Source organism: Watersipora subatra, chromosome 5, assembly GCF_963576615.1.
Source record: "Watersipora subatra chromosome 5, tzWatSuba1.1, whole genome shotgun sequence".
NCBI classification, from domain to species: domain Eukaryota; kingdom Metazoa; phylum Bryozoa; class Gymnolaemata; order Cheilostomatida; family Watersiporidae; genus Watersipora; species Watersipora subatra.
The window spans coordinates 31,404,427-31,423,767 of NC_088712.1; the positions used below are offsets into that span (position 1 = coordinate 31,404,427).

The 19,341-nt window shown below is 33.5% G+C and overlaps 1 protein-coding gene across 1 annotated transcript in view; it reads right to left on the reverse strand.

Moving 5' to 3' along the window:
• The window catches only part of LOC137396368 (uncharacterized), an 82,603-nt gene that overhangs the window by 29,277 nt on the left and 33,985 nt on the right, over positions 1 to 19,341 (reverse strand). The window contains exon 9 of the mRNA XM_068082613.1: positions 3,176 to 3,289. Within this exon, the coding sequence (XP_067938714.1) occupies positions 3,176 to 3,289 (114 nt within the window). The remainder of the gene's footprint in view (positions 1 to 3,175; positions 3,290 to 19,341) is intronic.

Here is a 19,341-nt window from a genome sequence, read left to right on the forward strand (position 1 = left end):
CAACATTCTTTCTCCACTTGGTCAGACAAAGACAGTCCGATATCTCACTTTCACACTTGAACCGTTATCGCCGTATTCAAAGTTTTAATGGAACAGCTTCAGCTGGAATAGTAACCTTTTATATACACACACTTCTGTGTAAAAATTGTTATTATTGATTCAACATATTCAGGACATTTTTTTCAGTTCGTATTAATTGTATCATTACCAAATCACCTTTTAGTGTAATCGTAGCAAAACAGACTCAATTTAGGTATTACTTGCTAATTATTTCACATTTACATTTAACACTTTTACAGTTATTTTAATTTGTTTCTTAATTTATTTGACCTGCACAAAACATTTTTCTCATGATATGAAGTTTGAAAGTTACAGTTGTTTGACAAAGTTTGAAAACCTTTACATTCGTTTTAGTTGTTCTATTAATTTATCCAAACTGCACCAAACACTTTTTTCATGATGTTTGAAGGTTAGAATGGTTAGAAATGTTGTTATGTTAAACAAAAACAAATTTTCTGTGAAAGACTTATTACCCGGGCAAAGGCAGGCAGACAGCTAGTTTATATATAACTTTATTGACAATGAAGTAATACACACAATGTAATCAGAACAAAAATATTAATACGAAAATGTTTTTAAACATGACTTGTTTAAAATTTAGATTAGATGGCGCAAGAATCATAACATAGAATAAACTGTAAAGACAACATCAAAAAAGGTGCAAACTATATTAGATAAACCAAAGGCAGTAGAGTAGGTCTATTTGCTTCGTACTTCGTGAAATAAGAGTTTAATAACGCAAAAGGGTTGTCTCCTCTTGGTAAATGACACTAGGAACCACAAACAATATACGCAGTCATTGCGTTCCTTTACTCAATCCAATTCAAACTAAATTCTTTTCCATAGAAAACACTCCTTAATTTCTATAATTGCTCATTTTTAAAAGAGTTAATGTTCTATTTTGATTGCATTTTTCTATTTTAAGACTCAATTGTTTGACATAATTGAATGAGCTTACATGATCCCACGACCAAACAAAAGCGAAGCGATTCGTTGGGAGATTTATGATAAATGCACATGTGCACACAACTCCCGAAAAATTATCCGGTAACGGCCATCACCAAACCCTTGTAACGAAATCCTATCAACAAATTTAGCTATTTTTCAGTAAAGCCGTTTAAGTATAATAATGTTACAAAACGCATATAAACCTATTTAAATATGTTACCAAGCCTTTGAAAGGTTACCGCAAATTCCTAAAACTAACCCATTTGATCGGATTATACATAAATAGATAGATTAATTCTGCCAAAAATCGCCACAAAACGCTTGAACAGCTTGGTTTATTAAAAGTTTTGACCAACCTACGAAACGCCAATAAAGCCGTGCGACAGATAGTAGAACTATTTAGCAGTGCGCAATTCAGCACAAGAAAAACGTGCTCATTTCACCAGTCTATGGCATTGTTTAATTGCCAAGAAGGCTTGTGTACTGTTTGAGACTGTTTGAGGCGTAGACCGATTTACAGGTACGAAAATGTGGTACACAGTCTATCAGCTTACGTTTTTGTCCAATTACCGAAGGTTTTTCAAATTATCTAGAACATCAGCCAGATTTCTTTACATCTTATCTACAAGATAGGGCGTTACTACAACGCCCTTTTATAACAAGAATATTTCTTTACTTCACTCCAGTTTGCATAAAACATAAAACGTAAATGCCAACGCTTGCTTTCTGTTACATATCGCTGTCAAAACCATTCTATATTCACAACACAACCAACTTTCAAACTGTATATTACACATCAGTTTGCCGTTTAACTTTTAATATTGCATTTCAGAGATATAATAAACATATTTATTTATTGTTGTTGTTAGTTAAATTACGTACAGTAGTTTAGGTCTACAGCTTGAATTAATATTTATTTTATTATTGTAAAACATAAGTTTGAAATAGTTAAATATTTATTTTATTAATATTTATTTCTGTTACATATCGCTGTCAAAACCATTCTATATCCAACACAACCAACTTTCAAACTGTATATTACAATATATTTAACTTTTAATATTGCATTTCAGAGATATAATAAACATATTTCATTATTGTTGTTGTTATTTAAATTACGTACAGTAGTTTAGGTCTACAGCTTGAATTAATATTTATTTTATTGTTGTAAAACATAAGTTTGAGATAGTAGTAGATTAAGTCTGATTTTTATACAACCTTTTGTTTTGCATAATTGACCTTCTGAATTTCATTTCAAAACTATTTGACAACTACCATGGACATACAACCTCCCAGAACATTACGTCGTCGCCTTTTTAGAGTCGTGCTCCCTCAAATTTATTTTATATCATCTCAAACAAGTCTCATTTACATTATACACTGTCAATTCCTGCTGAGAACTAATTTTTCAACAACCAACAGTACCCTTTCTTTTTTCCATTATTACTTTGGTCATGGGCTGTATGACAGTGGAATTTCTAGTATTATCAGTATTTATGTAATTTAATAGATTACTCACAGTAACCCACAAAACTAACCCGAAAACATATATTACGCACAAAAACATAAAATTTTGTTAGAACACTCTGGATTTCTAAGTTTATAAATGCTTTTGTCGTTATTTGATGGATGAGACAATATTTGAAGTTAAGGCTTTTTGAAGAATTATTTACATATGGATAATACAGTATGAGTGAATTCCAACAGCGTTCATAGAGATGACCTATTGAATATGATGAGAGACCTGTGCAAAGTCAAAAATAACATACCGGAATACTTGTAACACAACGAATGATGACTCTAATAAGTGAATAGTGGTACAGCAACATGTTTGTAGCTTAAATATAGGAGGGCATTCTAAAATGGCACCCAACTCTTTTGCGTAGATTGGCATGTGTTGAACTAAAATGTTCATGAGGGTTTGGATGACTCAAGGTTTGGATGACTCAAGAAGGTTTGGATGACTCATGAAGGTTTGGATGACTCATGAAGGTTTGGATGACTCATGAAGGGTTGGATGACTCATGAAGGTTTGGATGACTCATGAAGGTTTGGATGACTCATGAAGGTTTGGATGACTCATAAAGGTTTGGATGACTCATGGAGGTTCGGATGACTCAATGTAAAAAAGAACAGATGAGATGACTGACAAGGAGAAATGACTTACCGAGACAAAATTCAAAGTTGGGCTGTTTCTTGTACTGAAATGGTCTGACAGACTCGTGAGTGCTCGTAGATACATGAACTCTGACAGGATTTTTCTTTTTCTTGCAGGGCTCGCCTGTAACCAACAATTAGATGTTTAAAGGAAAAAGTATGGCCAGTGGTTCAATGATTGATAACAACAGAAACATCTAAATAGATGTGGAGTGCTAGACGCAAGTCCCATTCAGATGCTGCTAACTTCACACAGATGGATGCTAAAAATAATAAAATACTGAGGATTTGTGTAGCTTGTAATGCTTTGCTGCCATGAACGTCACACAACTTGCATGTTTGATAATTTTGGGTGATCATTAGCTAACAAGTGTGGAGGTCATAAAGAGGTCATGTCCTAGTCGCCAGCTATTTTAACAAAGGTCACAAACCATAGGGGATAACAAATGTTGATGATTGCTGTAAAACCTGGTCCAGTGTAAAATACTGGTTTATGCTGCTTAGACCAATAAGAATTCTTAAAATCAAGTAAGCATGCAATCTGATAGGTCAAATACAGTCTTTTTTACTGTGGTAGACAAAACAAAGAATGAATCTAGCTGCTTTTAAAAGCAGAATCTCAAGACAAATGTTAAGCTGCGTTCACACCTGCTGATTTCAGGCCAATTTTTCTAATGACCAAAGATTGCATCGGGTGAACAAAGCAAACGAGCCAAAAACCGATTTTGTCCAGAGAGAAATTTTACCGGGCAGTGCCTGATCGATGGCTGACTCAAAGCCGAATTTTAATTTGAGTAGCCAATGAAATCACTTTCACAGCAAGTCAATAGTTGTCATTTAAAGCTAAGGCTATACAGTGAAACTCGGATAATTTGCTCTGGGATAGCTCGAACACATGGTTAACCCGAATGAATTCGTTTGGTCCGTTCCCACGCAATGATGAATTGCTTCAGATAACTCCAACTTAACTTTGTTAACTCGAACAGTTTTTTGCCCAACGGCTACCGAGACGGTTGATATCGCTTTAGAATATCACTTCATTCCTAGCCATAGAGATAAACATCAACTTTTAGTAGTTCTTAGGCGTTATTATTATAATCATCGGTAAAAAACTTTGTTAATGACTTTTCTAACGATTTGCAAAATATCAAATTTTACCAAACATCCGCTTAGGGATAGCCTTCCGGAAGCAAGGAGAAACGAGGTAACCTTGAGATAAACTTAACGAAATATCGGCAAAATTGTTTTTTGTTAAAACGCTCAAAAGAAAAATATGTCTTTTTTTACTGAGCGTTTCAACCGCGATCAAGTTTTGCCTATTTTAATCTGAAAATGTCCCTAGCAGTCACATCTCATTAAACAAACAAAACTCAAGTAGTAAGAAAATATTTATACTTTCTGATAAAACTTGCAAAACTTGCAACGAGCCATCAATGCTTTTGATTTATATATAGTTTGTAAATGTGCTGATGAATAAATGGACTTGTGACAGTGTTCCCATAAGTTGAACGCTCTGATAACTCGAACACTTTCTCTCGGTCCCGTGAAGGTCCCGTGAAGGTCGAGTTAGCCGAGTTTCCCTGTATGTGTTCTCACATTCATACATTTTTTGTCATAGCTTCACTCGGAATTAATAATTTCGCTAGTTGATAGGGAGGATGCTATCAACATAATTATCAAATTATTATGTGTTTAGGTATCACAATACGATAGAGTTAGTTATGTGATACCTGGAGCATGCCCCTGAGAGAGATCGTAACGTGATACTTAGAGCGTGCCCCCAAGTATATCGTAACGTGAAACCTGGAGCTTGCCCCTAGATAAATCATGGTGTACCTAGAGCCTGCCCCCAATGGGATCATAACATAATGCCCAGGGTATGCCCCTAAAGAGATCGTAACCTGATACCTAGAGCACGCCCCCAAAGGGACCGTTACCTGATACCTAGAGCATGCCCATAAAGGGATCGTAACCTGATACCTAGAGCACGCCCCTAAAGAGATCGTAACCTGATACCTAGATCACGTCTTTAATGGGATCGTAACCTGATACCCAAAGTATGCCCTAAAGGGATCGTAACCTGATACCTAGAGCATGCCCCTAAAGGGATCATAACCTGATACCTAAAGCACGCCCCTAAAGGGATCGTAACCTGATACCTAGAGCATGCCCCTAAAGGGATCATAACCTGATACCTAGAGCACGCCCCTAAAGAGATCGTAACCTGATACCTAGAGCGCGCCCCTAAAATCCCATTTTTTTATAATTGTATCTTGATAATCAAAAGGTGATAACATTATCGGTTGATAACTTTATAACTGGCCAGTGCCAGATACTTGATAACTGGCCAGTGCCAGATACAAGTTGATAACTGGCCAGTGCCAGATACAAGTTGTAAGAATTGTAATTTCTACGATACCTAGGTCCTGACAATGGAGCTACTATTCAACCAGAGATTGCCTTAGCTACTACAACTGTCCCAGGTTACAGAATAAATAAGACTGCTGACTATTAGTGAGACAGTGACAATAAGATGTAAGACTGGCAGCTGACTGGCAGATGTCGCTAACTGGCAGCGGGTTAACTAAAGAGAGAGCAACATTTAAATACAGACGTAACCATTACAGACATGACCTATCAATAAGGAGATATACATAATAGATGGAAAGGGTCAATAGTAGATTTAAACCATACATATCATGGCAAGTCAATTGCACACAATATATACAGACTATAAACATGAGCAGCTGGGCAGCAAATATAGGTCATGGACAAAAAATACTGTAGATTACAGATCGTAGAAACCGTAAAGCCTCTATTTGAATGCCACCTCTAGCAGAACGCCACTATAGGAAAAGGTTTGAAAATTACAGTGCCACCCTTAATTTGAATGCCACCTCTATTTTCTCGCCGCTTTGACATTCTTTGATCTTATGAACTCATAATAAAAAGTGTTCACAAAATAGTACTAATTACATCGGTTGCATCAATGAAAATTAAATTTTTGTTGTTGCTGTAGTAGTTGCCATCATAGAGTTATCTCCCCCTAGAGCGATAACTTCACGAGCGTTTCCGGTGCCAACAAGGAGCGTTTAGGCCACGCCCCTTTTTTGTGCTAGTCAACCGTAGTGATTGACTAGATCAATAACATCAGCCATGAGAAGGATTAAACGAGGATCATGAATTTCCAGTTAAGATAGTAATTAATGCTCATATTAAAGAAATGATGATTGTAGTTTATTACTATAATATATGCTTATTATTTAAAGCAATTCAATACCTACCAGGGATCGCTAAACATATTATGGAAATGTTTACTTTTTCATATCCATTTCCATCAATGATATGCGGCCCCCCACAGCCCCATACAGCAATGATATACAGCCAATGATATACAGCCCCCTGTATATCATTGTTTCCATAAACATAAATATTTCCATAATTTTAGGGAGATGGATATGGAAATTTTATTTTAGAAATATGGAAATTTTATTTTAGAAATATGGAAATGTTATTGAAATGGAAATAATATGGAAATGTTATTGAAATGGAAGTAATATGGAAATGGAAATAATATGGAAATGAAATAGGGAAATGTTATGGAAATGGAAATAATATGAAAATGAATTATAGAAATGTTATGAAAATAATATGGAAATGAAGTAAGGAAATGTTATGGAAATAATAAGTTAATGAATTATGGAAATGTTATGGAAATGGAAATAATATGGAAATAAATTATGGAAATGTTATGAAAATGGAAATAATATGGAAATGAAGTAGGGAAATGTTATGGCAATGGAATGATATGGAAATTATTTATGGAAATGGAAATAAATTATGGAAATGTTATGAAAATAAATTATGGAAATGTTATGAAAATAGAAATAATATGGAAATGAAGTAGGGAAACGTTATGGAAATGGAATGATATGGAAATGATTTATGGAAATGTTATGGAAATGGAAATAATATGGAAATAAATTATGGAAATGAAAATAATATGGAAATGTTATGGAAATGGAAATAATATGGAAATGAGTTATGGAAATGAGTTATGGAAATGGAAACAATATGGAAATGAATTATGGAAATGTTATGAAAATGGAAATAATATGGAAATGAATTATGGAAAAGTTATGGAAATAATATGGAAATGAATTATGGAAATTTTATGGAAATGGAATTAATATGGATATAAATTATGGAAATTTTATGGAAATGAATTATGAAAATGGAAATTGTGACATACACGTAATCCCTGATACCTACTTGACTTGCAAAGGCACTGAATAGATCGTGTTAAGTAAGTGAGTTAATGCAATCAGTTACTCATAGATAAGATAAATAGTCATACTGGGGTTGTATTGCATTGGTGTGATGGGAAGCTAATCGACTGCCATCAACTATGAGCTGTATTACCCGAGTTGTCCGAGTAATAAAAAAGTCTGGACAGAAAATTTATTTTTATATAACATTTACCATTCTAACTTTTAAATTTCATATCATGAGAAAATATTTTTAAGCAGTTCAAATGAATTAAGAGGAAAAAAAACAACCGTAAAGGTTTTCAAGCTTTTTCAAACAACTACAAACTTTTAAATTTCATATCATGAAAGAAGTGTTTTGTTGAAATAAATTAGGAAAAAAAACTGTAAATGTGTTTAAATGTAAAATAATTAGCAATTAATGGCTAAATATAATCTGTTTAGCTATGATTACAATGAAAAATTATTTAATAAATAAGGTAACAAAAGAGTCTATTTTATTTTTATATAATTATAATTTAGTATAATTAAGTACGTTATAATTTATTTTTATTTAACATATAACAACTTTTGCCACTCTAACTTTCAAACTACATATTATGAGAAGTGTTTTGTGTAATTGAAATAAATGAAGAGAAGAGAAAAAATAAGAACAACTGTAAATGTTTTCAAGCTTTTTCAAACAACTACAAATTTTAAATTTCATATCATGAAAGAAGTTTTTTGTTGACATGAATTAGGAAGAAAAATTGAAACTGCAAATGTGTTTAAATGTAATGTGAAATAATTAGCAAGTGATGGCTAAAGATAATCTGTTTAGCTATGATTACAATAAAAAATTATTTAATAAATAAAGTAATAAAAAGTCCTTTTTATTTTTAAATAATTACAAGTTAGTATAATTAGGTATAATTTATTTTTATCTAACATATAGCAACATTTGCCACTCTAACTTTCAAACTTTTTGCTTGCTTACATCAAGCAAAGATGTCCACTAACTAGTGGACATCTTTGCTTTAAGCTAGTCTATGTATTTGATTGATATGTATTGAAATCTAATATTACATGCAAGGGCTGTTTGTGAACTGTGGTGTCAATGAATCACTCTATCATCATACAATGTCAATACTTTCAGTTGATGACAGTCGATTAGCTACCCATCACACCGATGTAATACAACCCCAGTATGACTATCTATCTTATCTATGAGTAACCAATGATATACAGCCCCCCATGTGTGGGGGCTGTATATCATTGGAGTAACTGATTGCATTAACTCACTTACTTAACACTATCTATTCAGTGCCTTTGCAATGCATGTAGGTATTGAATTGCTTTAAATAATAAGCATATATTAGAGTAATGAACTATAATCATCGTTTCTTTAATATGAGCATTAATTACTATCTTAACTGTGGAAATTCATGATCATTCTAATGGCTGATGTTATCGGTCTGTCAATCACTGCGATTGACCAGCACAAAAAAGGGGCGTGACCTAAACGCTCCTTGTTGGCACCGGAAACGCTCGTGTTGTTGATGGCACAGTTATCACTCTAGGGGGAAGATAACTCTATGGTTGCCATGATTTTAGTGACAGCGTACCTGAGAAGATCGATCATTACAATCGTCAGAACTACATTCTGATTCGAAGTCACGGAGGTCTAAATCCGATCCATTGTCTTCAGATTAATACATAATGTGGTTTAATCTGTCCTAAAGACAAGTATTTTGATGAACAATGAGATTACTCTTCAGAAAACCTGTAAGACGTAGTAGCAGCCATTGTTATAGTGTATCAAAGTTTGTTTTATAACTCCGAAGCTTTACAATTTGTTCTTTACAGCTTGCATTTAAGATTGCTCATAGTAACAAAACTTTAAAAGTGACAGCATCAAAATAACTGGTGGCTGCATTCAAACATCTTTCAAGCATCTTTCACTTGCTTGTTCAACTCGGTCTGATACTTTGACGTATATGAAAAATGGTTTAGCAAAAATGCTGAGACTGACTGCATTGAAGTTGCTTTCCTGAAATAAAAGTGAAAAATATATGCGACATTGACTTCGCGTCACCAATGAAAGGGTTAAGTTTAATTTTCAAAAACTCTAATGAGCTACTTGTAGTCAAAAAATATAGCACCACCCTCTAATTGAATGTCATCTCTAATAAAATACCTCTATAGGGCTGAAAAATAAAACACCATGGCATTCCATTAGAGGTTTCACGGTAATAGATATAGACTATAGATAATAAGTGGTAAGTAAAATTCACAGAAAAATATAAACTATACAAAAAGACACCAGTTATTCAGTAGTGATAAACTATATAAACTGACTCCAGCTATTCAGTATTGATAGACTATACAAACAGACACCAGTTATTTAGTAGTGATAGACTATGCAAACAGACTCAAGTTATTCAGTAGTGTTAGACTATACAAACAGACTCCAGTTAATCAGTAGTGATAGACTATACAAACAGACATCAGTGATTCAGTAGTGATAGACTATACAGACAGACACCAGTTATTCAGTAGTGATGGACTATACAAACAGACACCAGTTATTCAGTAGTGATAGACTATACAAACATACATCAGTTATTCAGTAGTGATAGACTATACAAACAGACACCAGTTATTCAGTAGTGATAGACTATACAAACAGACACCAGTTATTCAGCAGTGATAGACTATACAAACAGACACCAGTTATTCTGTAGTGATAGACTATACAAACAGACATCAGTTATTCAGTAATGATAGACTATAAAAACAGACACCAGTTATTCAGTAGTAGACTATACAAACAGTATAATCAAAACTATATCAAATTTCCGCCCTATTTCAGTACTCCCTATTTTATCTAAAGTTTTTGAAAAGCACTTACAATGTAAGTATTCACATCTACTCTCATTTGCTCAAAAATAATACTTTACATCCTTATCAGTGTGGTTTCAAAAAAAGTCATTCATGCACGGATGCTGTTCATAAACTAATCTCAGATTGTTTGGATTTGAAAACCAGAGGTGAGGAGATTTGCTTAATGTTTTTGGATTTCAGAAAAGCTTTTGACAGTGTCAATCACAAAATATTATATCATAAACTAGGACTTGCTGGTTTTAAAAATAAATCTTTGCAAATACTTCAATCCTATTTTCACAAAAGGCGCCAAAAGGTCGTCATAAATGACAAGGAATCATTGACATTAGATATAAATGTTGGTGTTCCACAGGGGTCACTTATTGCGCCAGTATTATTTTTAATATAAATAAAGGATCTTCTTAGACTTATTCCAAAAGGCTTTGCCTACGCCGATGATACCGTTTTTGTTAGTTATCACAAAGATGTGCAACTTCTTGAGACGAACTGCAATCTCATCATGAAAATTATTAGCAACTGGTGTACAGCAAATCATATGACAATCAATTTACAAAAATCACACTTTCTTCTTTATAATACTGATGAAAACCTTCGAAACAGCTTCACTGTTAAGTTTAACAGCCAATCCATCACTTGTAGACATGAGACAAAATTGTTAGGATTTGTTTTGACAGATCGACTCTCTTGGAATAATCATGTCGACACTATTTGTAGTAAGGTCACGAAGTCATTGACTCTGCTCCAGATTTGCAGGCCATAAGTGAACTCAAAATCTGCTATTGCATTGTATTATCAGTTTATATTTTGCCATATTATTTATGGTATCCACATTTATTATAATCTAGCTCCAAGATATGTCACTAAGGATTTATTTTTGTTGCAAAGAAGAGCATTTCGACTCATTGCAAATTTACATCATATGCCTGCATATATTATTCAAACAAATGATCTTTCCAAATCTCTGCGTCTTCTTACTCTGCCTATGCTAAATATTTATTTTACTTCAATTCAATGTTTCAAGATTTTTCATGGTTTGTGTCCGCGTTTTTAAAAATGACAGTTACAGGTTCTTAACTCATTTCAACTTACGTGATATGAACAAATTGCATACAATCACTAACAATCCTTTTGAAAATGTCATTGCCAGCTGCTTTAACAATCTTCTACCAAATATCCGTTCTCTTAGCAGAGAAAGGCATTTTAAACACTATTTGTCAGACTATTTATTCAATTTTAATGGCTAACTGATGCTTTTTTCTTTTTTTTGTTTTACTATTGTTGTATGGCCTAATTTGAAAAACATTTCTATTTGTGAAATGAAATTATTGCCAATAAAGTACTATATATAAACAGACACCAGTTATCCAGTAGTGATAAACTATACAAACAGACACCAGTTATTCAGCAGTGATAGACTATACAGACACCAGTTATTCTGTAGTGATAGACTATACAAACAGACATCAGTTATTCAGTAGTGATAGACTATACAAACAGACATCAGTTATTCAGCAGTGATAGACTATACAAAAAGACACCAGTTATTCAGTAGTGATAGACTATACAAACATACATCAGTTATTCAGTAGTGATAGACTATACAAACAGACATCAGTTATTCAGTAGTGATAGACTATACAAACAGACACCAGTTATTCAGCAGTGATGGACTATACAAACAGACACCAGTTATTCAGTAGTGATAGACTATACAAACATACACCAGCTATTCAGTAGTGATAGACTATACAAAAAGACACCAGTTATTCAGTAGTGATAGACTATACAAACAAACACCAGGGATTCAGTAGTGATAGACTATACAAACATACACCAGTTATTCAGTAGTGATAGACTATACAAACATACACCAGTTATTCAGTAGTGATAGACTATACAAACATACACCAGTTATTCAGTAGTGATAGACTATACAAACATACACAAGTTATTCAGTAGTGATAGACTATACAAACAGACACCAGTTATTCAGTAGTGATAAACTATACAAACAGACACCAGTTATTCAGTAGTGATAGACTATACAGACGGACATCAGTTGTTCAGCATTCATATACTATACAAACAGACACCAGTTACTCAGTAGTGATAGAGTATACAAACAGACACCAGTTATTCAGAAGTGATAGACTATACAAACAGACATCAGCTATTCAATAGTGATAGAGTATACAAACAGACACCAGTTACTCAGTAGTGACGGACTATACAACAGAAACCAGTTATTCAGTAGTGATAGACTATACAAACATACATCAGCTATTCAGTAGTGATAGACTATACAAAGAGACACCCGTTATTCAGTAGTGATAGACTATACAAACATACATCAGTTATTCAGTAGTGATAGACTATACAAACAGACACCAGCTATTCAGTAGTGATAGACTATACAAACAGACACCAGTTATTCAGAAGTGATAGACTATACAAACAGACACCAGTTACTCAGTAGTGATATACTATACAAACATACATCAGTTATTCAGTAGTGGTATACTATACAAAGAGACACCAGTTATTCAGTAGTGATAGAGTATACAAACAGACATCAGCTATTCAATAGTGATAGACTATACAAACAGACTCCAGTTAATCAGTAGTGATAGACTATACAAACAGACATCAGTGATTCAGTAGTGATAGACTATACAAACAGACATCAGTGATTCAGTAGTGATAGACTATACAAACAGACATCAGTGATTCAGTAGTGATAGAGTTATACAAACAGACACCAGTTATTTAGTAGCGATAGACTATACAAACATACACCAGTTATTCAGTAGTGATAGACTATACAAACAGACATCAGTTATTCAGTAGTGATAGACTATACAAACAGACACCAGCTATTCAGTAGTGATAGAGTATACAAACAGACATCAGTTATTCAGTAGTGATAGACTATACAAACAGACACCAGCTATTCAATAGTGATAGAGTATACAAACAGACACCAGTTATTTAGTAGTGATAGACTATACAAACAGAGACCAGTTATTTAGTAGTGATAGACTATACAAACAGACATCAGTTATTCAGTAGTGATAGACTATACAAACAGACATCAGTTATTCAGTAGTGATAGACTATACAAACAGACACCAGCTATTCAGTAGTGATAGACTATACAAACAGACACCAGTGATTCAATAGCGATAGACTATACAAAAAGACACCAGTTATTCAGTAGTGATAGACTATACAAAAAGACACCCGTTATTCAGTAGTGATAGACTATACAAACATACACCAGTTATTCAGTAGTGATAGACTATACAAACAAACATCAGTTATTCAGTAGTGATAGACTATACAAACAGACATCAGTTATTCAGTAGTGATAGACTATACAAACAGACACCAGCTATTCAGTAGTGATAGACTATACAAACAGACACCAGTGATTCAATAGTGATAGACTATACAAAAAGACACCAGTTATTCAGTAGTGATAGACTATACAAACATACATCAGTTATTCAGTAGTGATAGACTATACAAAAAGACACCCGTAATTCAGTAGTGATAGACTATACAAACATACACCAGTTATTCAGTAGTGATAGACTATACAAACATACACCAGTTATTCAGTAGTGATAGACTATACAAACAAACATCAGTTATTCAGTAGTGATAGACTATACAAATATACACCAGTTATTCAGTAGTGATAGACTATACAAACATACACCAGTTATTCAGTAGTGATAGACTATACAAACAAACATCAGTTATTCAGTAGTGATAGACTATACAAACAGACATCAGTTATTCAGAAGTGATAGACTATACAAACAGACACCAGTTATTTAGTAGTGATAGACTATACAAACATACACCAGTTATTCAGTAGTGATAGAGTATACAAACATACAACAGTTATTCAATAGTGATAGACTATACAAACATACACCAGTTATTCAGTAGTGATAGAGTATACAAACATACACCATTTATTCAATAGTGATAGACTATACAAACATACACCAGTTATTCAGTAGTGATAGAGCATACAAACAGACACCAGTTATTCAGTAGTGATAGACTATACAAACATACACCAGTTATTCAGTAGTGATAGAGTATACAAACAGACACCAGTTATTCAGTAGTGATAGACTATACAAACAGACTCCAGTTAATCAGTAGTGATAAACTATACAAAAAGACACCCGTTATTCAGTATTGATAGACTATACAAACATACACCAGTTATTCAGTAGTGATAGAGTATACAAACAGACATCAGTTATTCAGTAGTGATAGACTATACAAACAGACACCAGTTATTCAGTAGTGATAGACTATACAAAAAGACACCCGTTATTCAGTAGTGATAGACTATACAAACATACACCAGTTAATCAGTAGTGATAAACTATACAAACAGACATCAGTTATTCAGAAGTGATAGAGTATACAAACAGACACCAGTTATTTAGTAGTGATAGACTATACAAACATACACCAGTTATTCAGTAGTGATAGAGTATACAAACATACACCAGTTATTCAATAGTGATAGACTATACAAACATACACCAGTTATTCAGTAGTGATAGAGTATACAAACAGACACCAGCTATTCAGTAGTGATAGAGTATACAAACAGACATCAGTTATTCAGTAGTGATAGACTATACAAACAGACACCAGCTATTCAGTAGTGATAGAGTATACAAACAGACACCAGTTATTTAGTAGTGATAGACTATACAAACAGACACCAGCTATTCAGTAGTGATAGAGTATACAAACAGACATCAGTGATTCAGTAGTGATAGACTATACAAACAGACATCAGTGATTCAGTAGTGATAGACTATACAAACATACATCAGTTATTCAGAAGTGATAGAGTATACAAACAGACATCAGTTATTCAGTAGTGATAAACCATACAAACAAACATCAGTTATTCAGTAGTGATAGACTATACAAAAAGACACCAGTTATTCAGTAGTGATAGACTATACAAACAGACACGAGCTATTCAGTAGTGATAGACTATACAAACAGACATCAGCTATTCAATAGTGATAGACTATACAAACAGACTCCAGTTAATCAGTAGTGATAGACTATACAAACAGACACCAGTTATTCAGTAGTGAAAGACTATACAAACAGACACCAGTTATTCTGTAGTGATAGACTATACAAACAGACATCAGTTACTCAGTAGTGATAGACTATACAAACAGACATCAGTGATTCAGTAGTGATAGACTATACAAACAGACATCAGTTATTCAGCAGTGATAGACTATACAAACAGACATCAGTGATTCAGTAGTGATAGACTATACAAACAGACATCAGTGATTCAGTAGTGTTAGACTATACAAACAGACATCAGTTGTTCAGCAGTGATATACTATATAAACAGACACCAGTTATTCAGTAGTGATAGAGTATACAAAGAGACATCAGCTATTCAATAGTGACAGACTATACAAACAGACTCCAGTTAATCAGTAGTGATAGACTATACAAACAGACATCAGTGATTCAGTAGTGATAGACTATACAAACAGACACCAGTTATTCAGTAGTGATAGAGTATACAAACAGACACCAGCTATTCAGTAGTGATAGACTATACAAAAAGACACCAGTTATTCAGTAGTGATAGACTATACAAACATACACCAGTTATTCAGTAGTGATAGACTAAACAAACTGACATCAGTTACTCAGTAGTGATAAACCATACAAACAGACATCAGTTATTCAGTAGTGATAGAGTATACAAACAGACATCAGCTATTCAATAGTGATAGACTATACAAACAGACATCAGTGATTCAGTAGTGATAGACTATACAAACAGACATCAGTTATTCAGAAGTGATAGACTATACAAACAGACACCAGTTATTCAGTAGAGATAGAGTATACAAACATACACGAGCTATTCAGTAGTGATAGACTATACAAAAAGACACCAGTTATTCAGTAGTGATAGACTATACAAACATACACCAGTTATTCAGTAGTGATAGACTATACAAACAGACATCAGTTGTTCAGCAGTGATATACTATACAAACAGACACCAGTTATTCAGTAGTGATAGAGTATACAAACAGACATCAGCTATTCAATAGTGACAGACTATACAAACAGACTCCAGTTAATCAGTAGTGATAGACTATACAAACAGACATCAGTGATTCAGTAGTGATAGACTATACAAACAGACACCAGTTATTCAGTAGTGATAGAGTATACAAACAGACACCAGCTATTCAGTAGTGATAGACTATACAAAAAGACACCAGTTATTCAGTAGTGATAGACTATACAAACATACACCAGTTATTCAGTAGTGATAGACTAAACAAACTGACATCAGTTACTCAGTAGTGATAAACCATACAAACAGACATCAGTTATTCAGTAGTGATAGAGTATACAAACAGACATCAGCTATTCAATAGTGATAGACTATACAAACAGACTCCAGTTAATCAGCAGTGATAGACTATACAAACAGACACCAGTTAGTCAGTAGTGATAGAGTATACAAACAGACACCAGCTATTCAGTAGTGATAAACTATACAAACTGACATCAGTTATTCAGTAGTGATAGACTATACAAACATACACCAGTTATTCAGTAGTGATAGACTATACAAACTGACATCAGTTATTCAGTAGTGATAAACCATACAAACAGACATCAGTTATTCAGTAGTGATAGAGTATACAAACAGACATCAGCTATTCAATAGTGATAGACTATACAAACAAACTCCAGTTAATCAGCAGTGATAGACTATACAAACAGACACCAGTTATTCAGTAGTGATAGACTATACAAACAGACATCAGTTATTCAGTAGTGATAGACTATACAAACATACATCAGTAATTCAGTAGTGATAGACTATACAAACAGACATCAGTTATTCAATAGTGATAGACTATACAAACAGACATCAGTGATTCAGTAGTGATAGACTATACAAACAGACTCCAGTTAATCAGCAAGTATAGACTATACAAACAGACACCAGTTATTCAGTAGTGATAGACTATACAAACAGACATCAGTTATTCAGTAGTGATAGACTATACAAACAGACATCAGTGATTCAGTAGTGATAGACTATACAAACATACATCAGTTATTCAGTAGTGATAGACTATACAAACATACATCAGTTATTCAGTAGTGATAGACTATACAAACATACACCAGTGATTCAGTAGTGATAGACTATACAAACAGACATCAGTGATTCAGTAGTGATAGACTATACAAACATACATCAGTTATTCAGTAGTGATAGACTATACAAACAGACATCAGTTATTCAATAGTGATAGACTATACAAACAGACATCAGTGATTCAGTAGTGATAGACTATACAAACAGACATCAGTTATTCAGCAGTGATAGACTATACAAACAGACATCAGTGATTCAGTAGTGATAGACTATACAAACAGACATCAGTGATTCAATAGTGATAGACTATACAAACAGACATCAGTTATTCAGTAGTGATAGACTATACAAACATACATCAGTTATTCAGTAGTGATAGACTATACAAACAGACATCAGTGATTCAGTAGTGATAGACTATACAAACAGACATCAGTTATTCAGCAGTGATAGACTATACAAACAGACATCAGTGATTCAGTAGTGATAGACTATACAAACAGACATCAGTGATTCAGTAGTGATAGACTATACGAACATACATCAGTTATTCAGTAGTGATAGACTATACAAACATACATCAGTTATTCAGTAGTGATAGACTATACAAACAGACATCAGTTATTCAATAGTGATAGACTATACAAACAGACATCAGTTATTCAGTAGTGATAGACTATACAAACTGACATCAGTTATTCAGTAGTGATAAACCATACAAACAAACATCAGTTATTCAGTTGTGATAGACTATACAAAAAGACACCAGTTATTCAGTAGTGATAGACTATACAAACATACATCAGTTATTCAGTAGTGATAGACTATACAAACAGACATCAGTTATTCAATAGTGATAGACTATACAAACAGACACCAGCTATTCAGTAGTGATAGACTATACAAACAGACATCAGTTATTCAGTAGTGATAGACTATACAAACAGACATCAGTTATTCAGCAGTGATAGACTATACAAACAGACCTCAGTGATTCAGTAGTGATATACTATACAAACAGACATCAGTGATTCAGTAGTGATAGACTATACAAACATACATCAGTTATTCAGTAGTGATAGACTATACAAACATACACCAGTTATTCAGTAGTGATAGACTATACAAACAAACATCAGTTAATCAGTAGTGATAGACTATACAAACAGACATCAGTTATTCAGTAGTGATAGACTATACAAACAGACACCAGCTATTCAGTAGTGATAGACTATACAAAAAGACACCAGTTATTCAGTAGTGATAGACTATACAAACATACACCAATTATTCAGTAGTGATAGACTATACAAACAAACATCAGTTATTCAGTAGTGATAGCGTATACAAACATACATTAGTTATTCAGTAGTGATAGACTATACAAACAGACACCAGTTATTCAGTAGTAATAGAGTATACAAACAGACATCAGCTATTCAATAGTGACAGACTATACAAACAGACACCAGTTATTTAGTAGCGATAGACTATACAAACATACACCAGTTATTCAGTAGTGATAGAGTATACAAACAGACATCAGCTATTCAATAGTGATAGACTATACAAACAGACACCAGTTATTCAGTAGTGATAGAGTATACAAACAGACATCAGCTATTCAATAGTGACAGACTATACAAACAGACACCAGTTACTCAGTAGTGATATACTATACAAACATACATCAGTTATTCAGTAGTGGTATACTATACAAACAGACACCAGTTATTCAGTAGTGATAGAGTATACAAACAGACATCAGCTATTCAATAGTGATAGACTATACAAACAGACTCCAGTTAATCAGTA